The sequence below is a fragment of the Halichoerus grypus genome, chromosome 14 (genome assembly GCF_964656455.1).
Source record: "Halichoerus grypus chromosome 14, mHalGry1.hap1.1, whole genome shotgun sequence".
NCBI classification, from domain to species: Eukaryota; Metazoa; Chordata; class Mammalia; order Carnivora; family Phocidae; genus Halichoerus; species Halichoerus grypus.
The window spans coordinates 57,395,612-57,416,131 of NC_135725.1; the positions used below are offsets into that span (position 1 = coordinate 57,395,612).

Sequence of the window (20,520 nt, forward strand, 5' to 3'; positions counted from 1 at the left end):
CTGGGGGCGCCTGGGTGGCTCAATTGTTAAGCGTCTGCCTTCGGCTCAGGTCATGATCTCAGGGTCCTGGCATCGAGCCCTGCATTGGGCTCCCTGCTCCACGGGAAGCCTGCTTCTCCCTCTCCCACTCCCCCTGCTTGTGTTCCCTCTCTGTGTCTCTCTCTGTTAAATAAATAAATAAAACCTTTAAAAAAAAAAATTCAGTTCTGTACATACTAATAATGTTTCTATTTTTCTGAAAATTCCTTCCTTTTCTGTAATCTAAGAGACTAGATGAAAACTAGTAGAGCCCACAGTCGTTAAGCGGCTGCCTTCGGCTCAGGTCATGATCCCAGGGTCCTGGGATCGAGCCCCACATCGGGCTCCCTGCTCGGCGGGAAGCCTGCTTCTCCCTCTCCCATTCCCCCTGCTTGTGTTCCCTCTCTCGCTGTCTCTCTGTCAAATAAATAAATAAAAATCTTAAAAAAACAAAAAAAACTAGTACAGCCCATATAAAATGAGAAGTTTGTATTAGCCTTAGAAGATCTAAATAAATGGTACTATACACAGAAACCAAAGGATATTTGGTATTAGGTTCATCTGTCAAAAAACAATATATTTATAAAAGTAAAAAAGAAAAACCACTAAATAAGTTTAAAATTATTAAATAAGCTTAATATTATTAAGCCAGCCTGGCTGGCTCAGTCAGTGGAACCTGCAACTCTTGATCTTGGGGTTGTGAGTTTGAGCCCCACATTGGCTAGAGATTACTTTAAAAAAAAAGTCTTTAGGGGCGCCTGGGTGGCTCAGTCAGTTAAGCAGCTGCCTTCGGCTCAGGTCATGATCCCAGGGTCCTGGGACTGAGCCCCACATCAGGCTCCCTGCTCGGCGGAGAGCCTGCTTCTCCCCCTCCCTCTGTCTGCCGCTCTGCCTACTTGTGCTCTCTATCTCTGTTAAATAAATAAATAAAAATCTTAAAAAAAAAAAAAAAGTCTTTAAAAATAAGTTAAATAAAATAGGTTTAACATAATATCTATCACAAATGATAACAAATCAGAAACATAATCGCTATTTTAATTCATCAGAGGATATAATAAATTAGAAAATGATGGAGGCTCTGTCAGCTCACAAAGGTTAGGGATAAAACAAAATCTTAGAAGGGAAAAAGGTAAAAACAGAAAGAGATTCAAGCAAAGGAAAAAAACAGAGACCTAAGACCCAAAACAAATTTCCTGAGCAAGAAATTTAAATTATGCTTTGAACAACAAACAAAAGGTGAAAGAAATTGTTTACCTTTGCCCAGGTGTGACATGATTCTCTGCTGGAACAGCTGAGGCAGTGAAGACCTTTGTTTCAGAAAGCTGTTTGGAAAGGAATAAAAAAAATACTTCGCTTTTATTTTACAGAACATAAAACCAGAAATGTATCAAATTCCTGACAATTTTAGTCACCAGTACTCTTATTATACTTCACCCAAAAGTAGTCTGAAAGAAAGGAAATACATTAAGTGATCATGACAAGTAATATTCTTCAAGTGAAGGTAATTTTAGATTGGCAAACCCATAAAAAGGATTTCACATCAGGGAAAGAATGAAGTCAAGTCAGACCAGGGTTCAAGTCCTAGTCACACTACTCTATTTGACATTACACAAAATGAGAATACCACTAAAACCACCACAAATGCCAAACGTTTGAAAAAGGGCAAAAAATTGACATTTTCTTTCCCCCAAAACAGATAGTTTCAGTATTTTAACAGTAATCTGTGTTTCTTTTTTATTAAGTCATAGGTTTCCCTGTTTTTGTATAAAAACAACTTTGTTGAGGTTATATCACATTCAATGATCTGCAAATGCTCAAACCAAATAATTCAAATTTTATCATATGAATATGCCCATGAAATCATCACAAAATCAAGACAATGAACATACTACCCCAAAAGTTTGCTCCAGTCCCTATGTAATCAATCCCTCCTACCACTTACCTTAGTCCCCACGAAACCACCAATGTGTTTTCTGTCACTGTAGATAAAAGTGTTGTAATTTCTAGAATTTTAAGTGGAATTTTAAAATATGCACATTTTTTTTGGTCTGGCTTTGTTCAGTGAATACAATTATTTAGATTTATACATATGGTCTAAATGCCCTTTCAAAGTTTTAAAGCGCCCAGGATAAGATTTTTTGAAACCTCAACTCACATTATTGAAAGGTAGGCTCTTTTCACATTTTCAAAGCAGAGTATGAGCTATTAAAGGCTGAAAAATGTTGACCTAATGAGATAATGTCAGAAATCGCAGAAAATTCTTTTCAAAAAGGCTGCTATAATACTTATCAACTCTAACAGTCTCAAACTCTGAAACACTGTATAAAAATCAGGTTGACTCACATATTAATATTCTGGCAGGGACAGAGCAGACAGTAGGTGCTCATTATCTATAAAAACAAATAAAAAGTGCTGAATAGATTGCTGTTTCAACAAGAAGGGCGTTCACTGCACCCTGTTCCAAGGTAGTATCTTATAGAGCTCCCAAGGAATCCATTTTTGCTTTAACTCTATTTAATACGTAAGATTCTATAAGACACAGAGAAAAGCAATAAAGGAGTAACTGAAAAGCAATGGTAGAGTAGATCCAAAGCCACAAAAATATTAATCAGTTCAAAGCAAATGAGAACCACATTAATTACTGACATCCTATTTAACCCTGGCAGAATAAAGAAAATTAAATGGTTTCCTCCTTCTCTATCGTCTAAAAAAAGGAGAGGCACAACTGCTGGCTCAGTCAGTAACGCTTGAGGCTTGAACTCACGACCCTGAGACCCTTGATCTCAGGGTCGTGAGTTCAAGCCTCAAGCGTGTAGAAGCTACTTAAAAATAGAATCTTGGGGAAAGGGCGCAGGGTTTGAAACATGGCGGACGACATGGACCAGCAACAAACTACCAACACCGTAGAAGAGCCCCTGGATCTCATCAGGCTCAGCCTGGATGAGCGAATTTATGTGAAAATGAGAAATGACAGAGAGCTTCGAGGCAGACTACATGCTTATGATCAGCATTTAAATATGATATTGGGAGATGTGGAAGAAACTGTGACTATAGAAATTGATGAGGAAACATACGAAGAGATCTATAAATCAACAAAACGGAATATTCCAATGCTTTTTGTCCAGGGAGATGGTGTTGTACTAGTTGCCCCTCCATTAAGAGTTGGCTGAAACAAAGAATTTATCATGTGTGGAATATAGGAGCTTTTGTATGATTGCCTCTTTAAATGTAGAAACCTGTGGGGTGCCTGGGTGGCTCAGTCGTTAAGCGTCTGCCTTCGGCTCAGGTCATGATCCCAGTGTCCTGGGATCGAGTCCCACATCGGGCTCCCTGCTTGGCAGGAAGCCTGCTTCTCCCTCTCCCACTCCCCCTGCTTGTGTTCCTGCTCTAGCTATCTCTCTCTCTGTCAAATAAATAAATAAAATCTTTAAAAATAAATAAATAAATAAATAAATGTAGAAACCTGTGTAAAATTTGATATTAAGAAATGACCAAGGATTCTTCCACTCCTGAAATGAGTTGATTTGCGGATAACTAAAAAATTCTTTTTTTTATTATTATTTTTTTTAAAGATTTTATTTATTTATTTGACACAGAGAGAGAGAGAGAGAGAGAAAGCACAGGCAGGTGGAGCGGCAGGCAGAGGGAGAGGGAGAAGCAGGCTCCAGAAGAAGCAGGCTCCCTGAGGAGCAGGGAGCCCGATGCGGGGCTCGATCCCAGGACCCTGGGATCATGACCTGAGCCGAAGGCAGTCGCTTAACCAACTGAGCCACCCAGGCGCCCCGATAACTAAAAAATTCTTAAGCTAAAGGGCATTTTAATTTTTTTCCAACCCTTTCAATAAATGTGCAAGATGCAGAACTTTTTTCAGGAATTGATTTGTTCTGTTTTTTCAGACAATTTCTGATTTTTTTCCTTTAAATTAAATTTGAGGTTTCCTTTTTTGATAAAAAAAATAAAAAATAAAAAAATAAAATCTTAAAAAATTATGTAAAAAGCATTCTCATATTTCAAATGACACATTTTAAAATTTGTAAAAAGAAAAATAACAGACGAAAATACATAAAAATTATTTAAAGTGGCTGCCCTTAGGGGCAGCCTGGCTGGCTCAGTCAGTAGAGCATGCAACTCTTTGATCTCATGGTTGTAGGTTTGAGCCCTATGCTGAACGCAGAAATTAATTATGGAGAAATTAAAGGGGAAAAAAGGAGTAGGGAGGGAAGGGTTAGTAGTTATTGCTGTTTTTGTTGACTTTTTTTTTTTTAAAGATTTACTTATTTATTTGAGAGACAGAAAGTGTAGGGGCCAGGGGGTGGGGGGTGAGAATCTCAAGCAGACACCCTGCTGAATGTGGAGTCCGATGCGGGGCTCGATCTCACCACCCTGAGATCATGACCTGAGCCAAAACTAAGAGTCGGACACTTAATCAACTGAACCACCCAGGCGCTCCAATAGTTACTGTTCTAAGCTCTACAAGGAATTTTCAATTTGCACCATGTTTACTCATGGATCAATCACCATTATTTTATATAATCTCAGAAAAGTCTTAAATTTTCTTGTTAATTTCTGAGAAAAGACATCCAAATTTCCTATGCTAATTCTTTTCACTAATTACAAATTATACTGTGATATAATATGGGTTCTCCAGAATATTAATCTCTATGGGTGTACATTTGAACTGCTTGTTAACAACATTCATTGAAAAACCTCATCTGACCCACAGAACAATTAACAGAAAGTTAGGCAGGACAACGATTATGATATTCATTACACTGATAGAAAAGAGAAGGCTCAGTAAGGAAAGATGCATCACTCAAAGTCAACAGGTCAGCTCAGCTACAATTTGAATAAAGGCCTTTTTCATTCTTTTTTTTTTTTTTAAGATTTTTATTTATTTGAGGGGGAGAGAAGGGGAGAGAGAGAGCAAGCAAGAGCACAAGGGAGGGGGTGAGAGAAGCAGACTCCTCGCTGAGCAGGGAGCCCGATGCAGAGGTCAATCCCAGGATGCTAGGATCATGACAGGAGTCGAAGGCAGCCGCTTAACCAACTGAGCACCCAGGCACCCCATGGTCTTTTGCATTCTGATCCCCTGCTGATTTTCTAAACTGCCTGCTGACCCAGACAGGAGCCAAAGAGATCTAAAGCTTCTAGCACTGGGAATATTTTTTTCCCCAACAAACTCTTAGCAAAAATTCAAGTAACAAACATATTTAAAAGTTGGACAAGTGCCCACAGGCTGCTCACTCTGTCTTCATCACTGGTACCCATCCCTCCACTGATTCAACTAACCACCCATCTAGTCCAGCATCTTCATATTACCAGTACCACAGAGCCTGATGACATCATACCCCAAAGATTTATGGTTAGTATATGGCAGAAGTTAATATATACCTTAAATCTCAATCAAATGAGCATCTCTATTGTCTTTCTTCCTCATACTTTACCCAGTTTGCTCACTAACAAACCAGATATAATACTGCTTTGCAGCAGGACAGAGGTGGCATAACTGTAGTTCATTTTAAAAACATACTTGTAGGGGCGCCTGGGTGGCTCAGTGCTTTAAGCATCTGACTTCCGCTCAGATCACGAACTCAGATGTCCCTCTCCCTGTGCCCCTCTGTTTGTGCTCTCTCTCTCAAAAAAAAATAAAATTTTTAAAATACATATACTTATAAAATAATAAATAAAAATACACTTGTTAAAACAGAATGGTAAAGGGGGGCGGAAATCTCAAGAAAAAATTTTCAAAGTCTGGGTCACTTTATGTGATATTAAAGGTCAATACTTGAGGGGCACCTGGGTGGCTCAGTCGTTATGCGTCTGCCTTCGGCTCAGGTCATGATCCCAGGGTCCTGGGGTCAAGCCCCGCATAGGTCTCCCTGCTCCGCGGGAAGCCTGCTTCTCCCTCTCCCACTCCCCCTGCTTGTGTTCCCTCTCTCGCTGTGTCTCTCTCTGTCAAATAAATAAATAAAATCTTTTTAAAAAAAGGTCAATACTTGGGACACCTGGCTGGCTCAATCGGTAGAGCATGCAACTCTTGGGTCTTGGGTTCATGAGTTTGAGCCCCATACTGGACGTAGAGATTACTTAAAAATTAATAAATTTAAAACCCATCATTTAAATAAAGGTCGATACTTATAACCCCTTTATTCTCTTCCGCACACTGTTCATGTACATACACATGTTCTGGCACTTGAGAGTCAAAGAGAAAAATGGTATAAAATATGGTATAGGGCTACTTGTTCAGTTACATTTTCTTTTTTAAATATTTTTTTAATCAAAGAATATCTTATGCTGAGCCCAGAGTTATAGATCAACACTACCAGAGTTAGTGTAGTACACTCAAAAATGTCTATGGAATAAATGAATATAAAAAGAGCTAGTCTAGTTTTAAAAAGAAGGGGTTGGGCCTAGAACCAGAATCACCTATTCAGGTTAATTTCAGCTGTGACCCAAACACTGACTGATCTCCATTAATAAAAATGCTATAAAAAATAAACAGGTCAGGGGGCGCCTGGTTGGCTCAGTCATTAAGCGCCTGCCTTCAGCTCACATCATGATCTCAGGGTCCTGGGATCGAGCCCCGCATCGGGTTCCCTGTTCAGTGTGAAGCCTGCTTCCCCCTTTCTCCTTCTCCCACTCCCCCTGCTTGTGTTCCCTCTCTCACTGTATCTCTCTCTGTCAAAGAAATAAATAAAATAAAAATAAAATAAATAAAATAAACAAACAAACAGGTCAGGCAATAGCAGCACTTGGTTATCAGAACAAACAAGGGGCGCCCAGGTGGCTCAGTAAGTTAAGCATCTAACTTTGGCTCAGGTCATGATCCCGGAGTCCTGGGATCAAGTCTCACATCGGGCTCCCTGCTTAGCAGGGAGCCTGCTTCTCTCTCTCTCCCTCTGTCCCTCCCCCTGCTTCAGCACTCTCACTCTCAAATAAATAAAATCTTTAAAAATTAAAAAAAAATTTTAAAATTTTTTAAAAGAACAAACAAAAGATAAGCTAAAAAAATGATTTCAGTCCTGTTTTACAATTGGTCATTTTTAAGTGGATGCTTTAAAACCAAGTTTCTTAAAAATCTCAAAACACCAACCTCCTTCTGAGAAGCACTTGCTAAAAAACATGATAATCATAGATGTCTGAAAAGGAGCCATGAACAACTCAAGATGTCTCCAGCTTTCTTCAAGGAATGCATGCCCCAATCAGAAACCAAAAGGAGAAGGATCTAATCTGATGCTAAATACTTACATCTTCAGTCCAGTCGTCTGTTGTCCACTCTTCCACAGAATTCTTCCAGGTTCCTGTTGACAATAATCATAGTTTACATCACAAAGGCAAATACTATCTTACTGCAAATAATTCTCTGTTGTATACTGCACAAGATGTGTCATGTATCTCATTAATTTAGTTTACAATCCAAGAAATATGAAGCTCCTGATCTATTCTCAGTAAAATGTCATGTTCTCACATACCAACTTAGCTAGGTCTATCCACATAACCTCAAAGCAATTTCTCAAACTGATTTTGCATCAGTGTAGATCATATTCAAGCAATTCTGCCATAAGTACGAACACAGCACAAATACACACAATGAGATCCTTATGATATATAAAACTTAGAACAAAATTATGAAGCGGTCTGCCTTGGACCCTAATTTCATGTAGATTACAGAGTTTCTAAATTTATACAAGCATCCTTTTTATAAGATATTTATTCCATTCTATGGTTTTCTAATAGATCCCCAGCAAAGGTTAGTCCTGTTCACATGAAGTATGTGCTGTAACTCCTGATTAGGTACAAAGGATCTGCTCAAACAATTGTTACAGAACAAACATCTATCAAATAATTAAGTGCTTTAAAAAGAAAGCATTTGTGGTGGCATCTGGGTGGCTCATTTGGTTAAGCCTCTGTCTTCAGCTCAGGTCATGATCCCGGAGTCCTGGGATCGAGCCCCAAGTCGGGCTCCATGCTCAGTGGAGAGTCTGCTTCCCCCTCTCCCTCTGTCCCTTCCCCTGCTCCTTCTCTCTCTCTCACTCTCAAGTAATAATAAAATCTTTAAATTTTTTTTTTAAAGATTAAAAAAAAAAAAAAACCACATGTCCAGAAATGCTGACTTTAGTATTCAGAGATCCTGTATAAGTACAGGACCATTATTTTAAACTATACATGCAAATACACACCCAGAGAAAATGGTTTTAAAAGAAAATATACCAAGATATCAACTATAACTACCCCCAGGAAGTAGGACTGTCAATGTTTTCGTTCCTTCCAACAGGAAGAAATGAGCTGAGCATCTGACCTACAATGAAGTCTGTGTGTGTAGAGAGGACAAAAGGAAGAGAAGGGAACACTCTTGAGAAAAAAAGGCAGGTAACCAGATCTCATCTCCTTGGAATCAGGTCAATAACCTAATAACCAACTGCCTCATAAATAAATAGATGTTATTACCTAGGAATAGAGTCCTTCTCTATGGAATCTTTTGATTGGATGTCCCTAGTTTAGGACTGGTTATGGCAAACACAGAATTGATGCATTTATGCAGTATGGCTCCCTATAAAATATCACCTAAGATATGCTACTACTTGGGAGATTTTTTTAAACCTGCGAAAATTTCCTGCTGTGAGAAACCTACACACATCACTGATAGACTTCATCTATTATTGTGGATCATAGGGCATATATATTATAGGAAGGAAGAATGGCAATACAGGCACTCATTGTTCTTCCGTGCTTCTCAACTGCATGTATCCTTGAAATAACTGTAAAGATTCATAGAGAAAGATCTGAACTGACAATCTGATCCTTTGTACTGGTTTACTCACCATACTTTTTTTTTTTTTAGATTTTATTTATTTATTTGACAGAGAGATAGAGCACAAGTAGGTAGAGAGGCAGGCAGAGGGAGAGGGAAAAGCAGGCTCTCCACTGAGCAGGGAGCCTGATATGGGACTCGATCCCAGAACCCTGGGATCATGACCTGAGCCAAAGGCAGCCGCTTAACCAACTGAGCCACCCAGGCGCCCCCTCATACCTTTTAATGGTTTCCATAATTTTTCCACAAATGTCATAAAACAAATATCCCAAAACATCTCTCTGAATTAAAATATTTTCTTAAAACTAGAAAAAAGTTATAGCCTAAGTGAAAAAACAAAACATGCAATTAGTCCCAGTCGGAAATCAGTACTGAAAACTTGTTCTCTAAGACCTCTGCACAGGCTTCTTGGAGATCACCCTGTACACAAACCTTAATAAATCTAAGGCAAGCCATGTACATACTCTCCACTCTTATATTCCTTCTACAATGTGACTTTCTTCTAGGTACTAATAATACATAATCTCCAATCTTTGAATATATCTCCTTCGAAACTTCTCTAAGTAAATTTATAGTTTTAAAAGGACACAATTAGATTAAAGAATGGACAGTACACACTGTTCTTGGTGCCACCTCCATGCAACCTACCATATGCTCACGCTGTCAAATTCATCATAAGAGACAGTATTCTAAAGATTAACAGATTCTGGGGTGCCTGGGTGGCTCAGTCGTTAAGCGTCTGCCTTCGGCTCAGGTCATGATCCCAGAGTCCTGGGATCGAGCCCCACATCGGGCTGGCTCCCTGCTCGGCAGGAGGCCTGCTTCTCCCTCTCCCACTCCCACTGCTTGTTACCTCTCTCACTGTGTCTCTCTCTGCCAAATAAATAAATAAAATCTTAAAAAAAAAATGATTAAGAAATTTTATGAAAAGCTGAGGCTCAACCCAAGCAGTTTTAGGAACATTCTAATCAAGAAACAGAAAGCAGGGGCACCTAGCTATTTCAGTCTGTAGAGCATGGGACTCTTGATCTTGGGGTTGTAAGTTTAAGTCCCACACTGGATGTAGAGATTACTTAAAAATAAAATCTTAAAAAAAAAAAAAAAAAAAAAACTTGAAAGTTGGAAAATAGCTAGAAAGATAAAAAGAAGGGATATTCCAAAGGAGAAAAATAACGATGAAGCATTAAAAAGCCTTCTATATAAAATATTAAAAGTATCCTAAAGTTTACAACATACCTTTTTTTTCCAAAAATTTTTAAGTTGTGGTAAAATACTCATAAAATTTACTCTTGTGATCATTTTTAAATGTACTCTGTGGTATTAAGTTAAAGCACACTTTCATACACATGATGTAAAGAGATTCGACTAACACTTAAGAGACAGGGGTATTTTGAAAATAATTAAAACACAAATTTAGACATGTAGAATACAGTCAGAATGTGAGTACATTTACTAACTGGCAGAAGACCATATATGTAGTCACAAGCAGAAGTGCAACATGGTAAAGTGGTTATGTCAGGCAACAGAGAGGATAGCCCCTTATCAGAAATCAGGGCCAACTGTTGCAGTAACCCACCCTAAATACATAGACTATAAAATTATGAGACATTACATAAAGACGAATTTGGTTCAAGTCCTAATCCTATTGTAAAATATTAGAATTTTACAGTAAGACTTTGGTCTCCATTATAGACCTATAAACCTACACCTCAAACTATGGGAAAATGTCAGTAACAATTTATTTTCAGCTCATAACAAATTTGAGATGCATGCTCTATGTTCAACTTAACTTGATGTTAGCCCTCTATCAAAAGCATACATAAGGCAGCCACACAGGAAAAAGGAAAACAATGAGTTAAAAACCTGTGCTGTCTTGAAGGCCAATCTATAAACCACTTCCATAATCAAAAGTTGATATTTAATCAAGTAGTTGTAAAAACACAGTTTTTACAATTATTCACCTGAGGTTTTCTTAGCTAGCCTTGATTAAAATGGAAGATACTATAAGCATTTTAGGAGACTTTTTCTTTTTAAAGTAAGCTCTGTGCCCAACATGCTGCTTTAACTCATGACCCCAAAATCAAGTCGCATGCTCTGCAGATTGAGCCAGCTAGGCACCCCCATTTTAGTAGATTTGTAACTAAGGGAAATTTTTCAATTAAAACAATACCTTTGAGTCCATAAAAATTTTTGTTTGGCAGATCCTGAGCTACAATATGAACATTTGATGCCAGTTCTGCAGATCAATGTACAAGGGAAGGTCTTAACATATTAAATTAATGAAGGTATTCATCAAAAGAAAAACAGGTCAGCAACTTAAATAGAGAAAGTAAAGCGTCAAAGCTATGTCTATGCTGTGCATCAGAGAAGAAAACTTACTGCAATCCATATTGTGACAGCCCACTGTGACTCAACTATAAATCTTATTATTAGCCAGATGGCCTCTGAACATTCAACTGCATCAACTACCCTTGTTCACATTCCCATGTTCATCAAACTCCCTTCCCACTTGTCAAGAGCATTCCAATGTTTAACAAGTTATGTTTAGTATGTTTAAATTTAATAAATTAGCATTCTGACTACCCTTCAGTCTTTCTATTTTGGTTAATGGAGGTCTGCCTCTAAGGAATGGATTTATTATCCTGTCAAAAGTCAGGTTTCTGAACCTATAATTACGGCTGAGGGCCAGACTTGGAACTCTGTGTTTTCAACAAGACAATGCCACTCTATGACGCCCTTAGAGAAATACCCAGGCTCTATCAACGGAATCCTTTAACTGTATTTTGCATTAAACATGTTTGCTTATTTTTTAGCAAGGAATTGGCTACTCTAAATGAGAATGAGGAGAAGGAGGGAGAAGAGATAAACACAAGACAGAAAAGAACAGGAGGCAGAATGAGAAAAAAGAAAAGTAACAGTTAATCAACTAATTCAACATTGTTTCAACACCTGATTTCAAAATCAATAAAGGTTATGAATAAAGCTGCTTTACATTCTGTGCAGGTTTTTGTGTGGCTATGTTTTCATTCCTCTTCAATAAAAAACAAGGGTTGAGGCGCCTGGGTGGCTCAGTCGTTAAGCGTCTGCCTTCGGCTCAGGTCATGATCCTAGGGTCCTGGGATCGAGCCCCCATCGGGCTCCCTGCTCTGCAGGAAGCCTGCTTCTCCCTCTCCCACTCCCCCTGCTTGTGTTCCTGCTCTCACTGTCTCTGTGTCAAATAAATAAAATCTTTAAAAACAAAAACAAAAACAAGGGTTGGGATTTTAAGACTATGTCGTGAATGTACACTTTCACACCAGGAATGTATGAGTTCCGGCTGTTCTGCCACCTTTATTAATACTTAGTACTGTCAGTTTCCTTCTACAGCCATTTTTGTTTTGATTTTGTTTTTTTTTTTTTGTTAAGTAACTTCTACACCCAACATAAGTCTTGAACCTACAACCCCAAGATCAAGAGTCGCGTGCTCTACTGACTGAGACAGTCAGTTGCCCCTCTAAAGCCATTTTTATGAATGAAAAGTGGCAACCTATTATGGTTTTAATTTGTATTTCTCCTACAACCAATGATAATGAGCACATTTGTATCTTCCTCTTTGAAGTATATGTTCAAATCTTTTGCTCTTTTATTAACTTTTTATTTTGAAATAACTACAGATTGACTAGAAGTTATCCATATCCTAATGATTACATGCCCCATAATTATAGTACAACAATCAAAAAAACTGGCATAGATACAAAGTGTGTGTATAGTTCTAGGTCATCTTTTTATTTTGGTAAAATACACTTAAAATCACTTTTTTGGGGGGGGCAAAAAACTTACCACGTTAACCCTTCTTAATTGCACAACGCATTACCATTATATTCAATGTTATACAAACCCACACCACTACCCATTTCCACAACTTTTTCATTTTTGCTCATTCTTAATTGCTCATTTATTTTATTGGGTTGCTTGTTTTCTTATGAGTTGTTAAGAATTCTTTATATATTCTATATACAAATCCCTTTTCAAATGGGGATTTGGGGGTGCCTGGCTGGCTCAGTCGGTAGAGCATGTGGCTTTTGATCTCTGGGTTGCAGGTTCAAGCCCCATGTTGGGTGGAGAGATAACATAAAAGGGGCACCTGGGTGGCTCAGTCATTAAGCGTCTGCTTTCGGCTCAGGTCATGATCCCAGGGTCCTGGGATCAAGCCCCGTACTGGGCTCCCTGCTCAGCAGAAGTCTGCTTCTCCCTCTCCCACTCCCCCTGCTTGTGTTCCCTCTCTCGCTGTGTCTCTGTGAAATAAATAAATAAAATTTTTAAAAATAATAAAATAAAAAATGGGAGTTTTATAAATATTTCCTCTTTTCACCTTATTTATTTTCTCCTCAAGAACCAAGTTTTTGGGGCACCTGTGTGGCTCAGTCGTTTAAGCATCTGCCTTTGGCTCAGGTCATGATCCCAGGGTCCTGGGATTGAGCCCCACATGGGGCTTCCTGCTCAGTGGAGAGCCTGCTTCTCCCTCTCCTTCTGCCTGCCGCTCTGCCTATCTCTGCTGTCAAATAAATAAATAAAATCTTTAAAAAAAAAGAACCAAGTTTTTGTTTTATAACTCGTGCTTACTGTGTCCTATATAAGAAATCTTGCCTAACCCAAGGTGGCCTAAGATTTGCCCCTGTATTTTCTTTAGAAGTTATCCTACCAGGTTTCACATTTAGAACTATTACCTACTTGGGGCGCCTGGGTGGCTCAGTCGGTTAAGCGGCTGCCTTCAGCTCAGGTCATGATCCCTGGGTCCTGGGATTGAGCCCCATGTCCGGCTCCCTGCTCAGTGGAGAGCCTGCTTCTCCCTCTCTCTCTGCCTGCCTCTCTGCCTACTTGTGCTTTCTCTGTGTCAAATAAATAAATAAAATCTTTAAAAAATTAAAAAAAAAGAACTATTACCTACTTGATTTTATTTTTTTTGTGTAGAACAGTGTAATAAATACCACTGAAGTGCCTTGAAACTGTTGTCCTAAGTCAATTAATTAGCCATATATCTATGTGTTTATTGCTAGATTCGCTATTACATAATTGATCAGTCTCAATGCTTTTGCCAAATCCACAGATTATTGTAGCTTTAACTTTTTAAGGGGCGCCTGGGTGGCTCAGTTGGTTGAGCGTCGGACTCTTGGTTTCCGCTCAGGTCATGATCTCTGGGTCATGAGCTCACGCCCCATGTTGGTCTCCATGCTGGGTGAGGAGCCTACTTAAGATCCTCCCCCCCCCGAAAAAAAAGATTCTGTCTCCCTCTGCTCCTCTCCCCTCCCCCCCCAAAGAAAGAAAGAAACAAACTTTTGAAATCAAGGCATATGATCTAAACGTTGTTGTTCTTTTTCAAAATTCTTTGGGCTATGCCAGTTCCTGTATTTGTCTATAAAAATTTATTTATTTTTAAATTTTTATTTGACAGAGAGAGACAAAGCGAGAGAAGGAACACAAGCAGGGGGAGAGGGAGAAGCAGGCTTCCCGCCGAGCAGGGAGCCCGATGCGGGGCTGGATCCCAGGACCCTGGGACCATGACCTGAGCCGAAGGCAGACGCTTAACAACTGAGCCACCCAGCGGCCCCTAAATAAAATGTTTTTAAAAAAAATAAATTTTGGGGGCACCTGGGTGGCTCAGTCGTTAAGCGTCTGCCTTCGGCTCAGGTCATAGTCCCAGGGTCGGGCTCCCTGCTCGGCGGGAAGCCTGCTTCTCCCTCTCCTGCTCCCCCTGCTTGTGTTCCTTCTCTCGCTCTCTCTGTGTCAAATAAATAAATAAAATCCTAAAAAAACAAAACAAAACAGAAACATTTTATTTATTTGCCAGAGAGAGAAAGCGCGCGTGCGTGCATAAGCGGGGGGGTGGTGGGGGTGGAGCACCAGACAGAGGGACAAGTAGGCTCCACACTGAGCAAGGAGTTCAATGTGGGACTCCATCCCAGGACCCTAGGATCATACCCTGACCTGAAGGCAGACGCTTAACCAACTGAGCCACCCAGGCGTCTCTTCTATAAAAACTTCAAAAGCAAGTTAATTTACACAACAATAATCTGCTAGGATTTTTTTTTTAAGTATTTATTCGAGAGAGAAAAAGAGAGCATGCACAAGTGGGAGGGGGCAGAGAGAAGCTGACTCCCCGCTGTGCAGAGAGCCAGATGCCCAACTGAGCCTAAGGCAGATGCCCAACCGAATGAGCCACCCAGGCGCCCCTGCTAGGATTTTGATTCAACTTGTACTGCACCTAAACACCAATTTGAGAAAAAATAACTTTTTAATAATATACTGAATGATCCAGTTCATAAACACTGAGTATCTCTCCCCTTTGTTGGGTCTTGATATTTCTCAAGATGCATAATTTTCAACATACAAATATTGCACACATTCTAAGTATTTCATGTTTTTATAATACTGTAAATAATACTTTTTTTCCTTTTTAATTCTCATTTGCAATTGTTCATTGCTAGTAGAGAAACACAGTCTTGATTTTAGGGGTGGTCACAGAAGTATATGCATTTGTTTGACTTCACCTACTTGTACCCCTTAAAAAAGATAAATATTATTGCCTATAAATTTTATAGGCAATAAACCTGACATTTTAAAAAACTAGCAAGATAAATTTTCACAAAGTGGAGTACCATGAATTAATGTCCAAGGAGAGAGTCAGTAAAAACTAAGTTTCACAACAGTGAGAGCTGAAATATATAAAAATATATAAAAATGGTATATCTTTCCATTTATTTCTTGAAACTTGATTCCATGTTTTAAATATAACATTTAACATTTTCATAGGTAGAAGACTTATCATTTTGCTCATCATTACACTTCTTCCTAAGCATTTGATGTTTTTGAGGCTCCTAATTTTTTTCCATTTTCTCTTTGTTGATGGTTTATAGAATATATCTTCTATTGAACTTCCACCTAGCACCTTTTAAAACTCCTTTATTAATTTTTAATATTTTATCTAGATTTTTATATCACTGCCAGGAATGACAGGTTCTTCCTTGTCTTTCTAACCCTTCTGACTTTTTTCATTCTTTACTGTAATGATTACAACCTCTAGTACACTGTCATATAGAAAGAGTAAGAGTAAACTCCTTTATCTTGTTCCAGAGAAAAAATATCAGCTTTACTCAAAGTATGAACAATACTGGGGCGCCTGGGTGGCTCAGCCGTTAAGCGTCTGCCTTCGGCTCAGGTCATGATCTCAGGGTCCTGGGATCGAGCCCCACATCGGGCTCCCTGCTCAGTGGGAAGCCTGCTTCTCCCTCTCCCACTCCCCCTGCTTGTGTTCCCTCTCTCACTGTGTCTCTCTGTCAAATAAATAAATAAATAATCTTTAAAAAAAAAAAAAAAAAGTATGAATAATACTTATTTTTGTTACTGAGATATAATTTGTACAGCATAAAATCCACTCTTTTAAAGCACACAACTGAGCAGTGTTTAGTATATTCACAAGTTGTAAAACAATCATGACTGACTATTCGAGAATATTTTCATCACTCCCAAGAAGAAATCTTGAACCCATTAGTAGTCACTCCCCATTTTTCCCAAACATTCCCAACCCTATGCAACCAATAGTCTACTTCTATGTATCTGCCTGATTTGGGTATTTCATACAAATGAAATCACACAATATAAAGTATGTGGTCCTTTATGACTAGCTTCTTTCACTCAGCATGTTTTTAAGATTCATCCAGTTACAGCATGCATTAGCACTTCATTCCTTTTTATAGAATGAATATTCCATTGTATGGATCATATACCACATTTTACTCATCCATTCACCCACTGAGGGACATCTGATTTGTTTCCATGTTTTGGCTCCTATGAATTATGCTTCTATGAACATCTATACACAAGGTTTTACATAAAGCTAGGTCCTCCATTCCCTTAAGTATGTATCTGGGAGGTGACTGATTTTTTATTTTTATTTATTTATTTATTTTTAAAGATTTTATTTATGTATTTGACAGAGAGAGACACAGCGAGGGAGGGAACACAAGCAGGGGGAGTGGGAGAGGGAGAAGCAAGGCTCCCCGCAGAGCAGGGAGCCTGATGTGGGTGGGACTCAATCCCAGGACCCTGGGATCACGACCTGAGCCGAAGGCAGCCACTTAACTGACTGAGCTACCCAGGCGCCCGGTGACTGGTTTTTTAATGTTAAAGAAAATTGACTACCAAGAATACATTTAGGGGTGCCTGGGTGGCTCAGATGGTTAAGCGTCTGCCTTCGGCTCAGGTCATGATCCCAGCAAGCCCCACGTCTGGCTCCTGGCTCGGTGGGGAGCCTGCTTCTCCCTCTCCCTCTGCCCTGCTCATGCTCGCTCTCTCTCTCTGGATCTCTCTGTCTCAAATGAATAAATAAAATCTTAAAAAAAAAAAAAAAAAAAGAATGCATTTAAAATGGCCATGATGTATTATCCTTTTTTATCTTACTGAATGGTTTTCCAATATTTTGGCTCAAGATTTTTACATCTGTGTTGAAGAGTGAGATTAACCTGTAATTTCAAATGTTAGCACAAAATTTATTGACATGAAGTATCTTACAATCTTCTAATATCTGATATTACAATTGTAATTATAATTATATTAAAATATAAATTATATAGAATACATATTACAAGTATAATTAATATCAATATCCTTTTTTTCATTCCTATAACCAATTATGTATGCTGCTTCTCCTTCACTTGATCAGTCTCCGAGTAACCTTACCAATTTTACTAGTCTTTTCAAATTACCATTTTTATAACTTTTGTTGATCCTCTCTATATTATCTTTGATTTCTAGTTCATTAATTGTGTTTCTGTGGTGCTGGCACAGTCCTGTTTTTTTGACCAGGATAGATATTATATGGATGTTTCCTTTTAGATTATTTATTGAACTATAATTTTATATTTGTAGTTAGAATTCATGAATTGTCAAAACAGGTCTTTATTTTTTTTAATGTTTTATTTATTTATTCATGAAAGTCAAAGAGAGAGAGAGAGGCAGAGGCAGAGGGAGAAGCAGGCTCCCCACCTAGCAGGGAGCCCGATGCAGGACTCGATCCCAGGACCCTGGGATCATGACCTGAGCCGAAGGCAGACGCTTAACCATCTGAACCACCCAGGCACCCCAAAACAGGTCTTTATAAATATAAATGCAATAGTTAGTATCTTTATTATTATGAAAAAAATCTAGGATCTCTATTAAATAAACACACCAATTAATAACTATTTATCCATGAATTTCCAAAACAAAACTATCCAAAAACATCAGGATACAGAAAAAATCTGCAAAAGCACTTGGTGCCCAAACCTACCTATCACCCACCACTTTATCTGGCCAAATTTACGTCCACCAACAGGAACGGTACTTTCCAGTAACAAGTCTTCCCCTAAGAAATGATATATATACACTGATATTTGAGTGTGATTTTGTACTGACTTACACAGATTAATTAAAGGCTCTCCCTCAGAGTGAAGAAGAAAAACATCAAATACCTTATGGTCAATGAGATTTTTAAGTGAGACTTTGGAGGTAAGAACCAGCCAATAGTCTCAGAAGTAGGACAGTGGCCTGTTTTTCATTCTTCTCCATGGGCACACCTTTGTATGTTAAGGACTCAAACATTTAAAACACATCTTTGACAACAGACACTTACCAGTTCCCTCATCTGCACCATTCTGAGTAGCTTCCCAAACTACTGGCTTTGTAACACACCCATCTATAGACGGAGAATCTGAATAGTCCGCAGGATTAAATGTCCTTAGGTTTGAAAGAAATAAAGAATTTAAGGCAAAGGCAACAATTACCAAAGTCACAAAATCAACCATACATCATCTTCCCCCCCACCCAAAAAAACCCTGTCCCTTCTAAAAGCCATTATAAGAAACTTCACCTTCCTTCTCCTATTTAATTATAGCTAATTCTTCTGGCCATCAGGATGCAGATCTTCTAAAAAGCAGTGATTTACTGGGACCTTCCATACACTCTTGTATGATGCCCTTATTTCCCTAAATTGCTGCCCTCTGCATCCTAAAGCAGATGTGCACAACTATAATTGTATTAGGAAGAATAAGGGCTCTAATGGAAAGCCCTAAAAACTAAGGCCAGACTTAAACACACAGTCTTTTCTTCCCAAGTCAGAATCCAGATTCTTTTTGTATAGAAATGGTAGATCTAAAGACAATGTTTCATTCAGGTTTTTTTTTCCATTAAAATTCTAAACACCCATGATTCAGAAGTCTAACTAAAGCCAAATCAATACTATCTCTAAAATTTTCAGAACAGAATTTAAAATTTCTTCCAGCTTTATTGAGATTATCATTGACAAATAAAGAAAAAAATCATTAAAGAATATTTTTGAAAGTAAACCGCAAAATCTACTAAATAGTCTAAAGCTACTGAGCTGGGCACATACAGTATGTTTAAGTGTTCCAGCCAGTTTGCTCCCTATGTATTCATCCTTCCTTCATCCACAATGAGCTCATGCAAGAAACTGAAATGGCAAGAGGTATCACTGAAGTCAGCAAACACCTCCTTGACCCCGCCCCCCAGTGCTGCCCTGGAGCTAGGAAGAGACAAAAGGGTTTTGCTGGAACCAATTCCCTTCCTTTCTTGACTGTCATCTACAGATGGCTTCTACAAGAAGCTTAAAACTTTTCCTAAAATTCCAGGGGAAGCTAATGTATTAGAAGCAGCAAAAGGTGAGAGAATAACCAGAAATTATGGAATAAACAACAGATTATACTACCTATGGGGGAAAAGAACTATCACCTTTACATACATAAACATTGCATTTACTCACCATTCAAAGAAAATTACTGTTATTTATCAACTTAACTCTTAGGCAGTGGTTTTCAACTAGGGGTGATTGTGCACCTCCCTCCCAAGGAACATCTGGCACTATCTGAAGACTTTTTTGATTGTTACAACTTGAGAAGGGGTGCTACTGACATCTAGTAGGGAGAAGCCAGGGATGTTGCCAAACATCTTACAATGTAAAGGATACCCGACCACCTCAACAAACTATTATTAAATCTAAAATGTCAACAGAGCCAAGGATAGAAATTCTACTCTAAAGCCCACTGCAATACAATTTTATTTGTACTATTTCACTTTTTCACTATTTCCTCTTTTTAATATAGAATTAACATGAGACTCACCAGGATAAATAAATTGGGTACAGGACAGAGGAAGAAAAACATTGGCAGTAGTAACTAGAAAGGGTAGTAACTATAAAAATAGGATGGCTCAGACTTACCCCATGCCTTGGGTTGAGAATCTTCCTGTCCCTCTCCCTCTTCCACGTCCAAATCCTTGAAAAGAAAACAGTACTGTTAAATAGTATTTATGTGCTACACAATTATAATTCTACCAACTTCATTCTCTTATGCACCCACCCAAACACCGCTGTCATTGTTCCTAACAGCACCAACATTCCCATCCAGTGTACCCAATCTGCCAGTCCCTACTGACACAACTATATACACAGTTACTGGTATTAAAGGACAGAAAGGATTTAATTCTGCTTGTATAGTACTTGTGATATGCAGCTGACATTACTAACTATTCTGGGGGTGCCTGGGTAGCCCAGTCGGTTAAGTATCCGACTCCTGGTTTCGGCTCAGGTCATAATCTCAGGGTTCTGGGATCAAGCCCTGCATCAGGCTCTGCGCTAAGCACAGAGTCAGGTTATCTCTCTC

At 38.8% G+C, this 20,520-nt stretch overlaps 1 protein-coding gene and 1 pseudogene across 6 annotated transcripts in view; one reads left to right on the forward strand and one right to left on the reverse strand.

The window, feature by feature from the left end:
- The window catches only part of UBAP2 (ubiquitin associated protein 2), a 128,733-nt gene that overhangs the window by 31,084 nt on the left and 77,129 nt on the right, over positions 1–20,520 (reverse strand). For all 6 annotated transcript variants that reach the window (XM_078061390.1, XM_078061389.1, XM_078061391.1 and 3 more), the window contains 4 exons: positions 20,079–20,133; positions 18,477–18,580; positions 7,267–7,319; positions 1,273–1,340 (listed from right to left, as the gene is read on the reverse strand). In XM_078061390.1, coding sequence (XP_077917516.1) covers positions 1,273–1,340; positions 7,267–7,319; positions 18,477–18,580; positions 20,079–20,133 — 280 coding nt within the window. The remainder of the gene's footprint in view (positions 1–1,272; positions 1,341–7,266; positions 7,320–18,476; positions 18,581–20,078; positions 20,134–20,520) is intronic.
- LOC118521189 (U6 snRNA-associated Sm-like protein LSm3 pseudogene) lies at positions 2,850–3,214 on the forward strand (annotated as a pseudogene).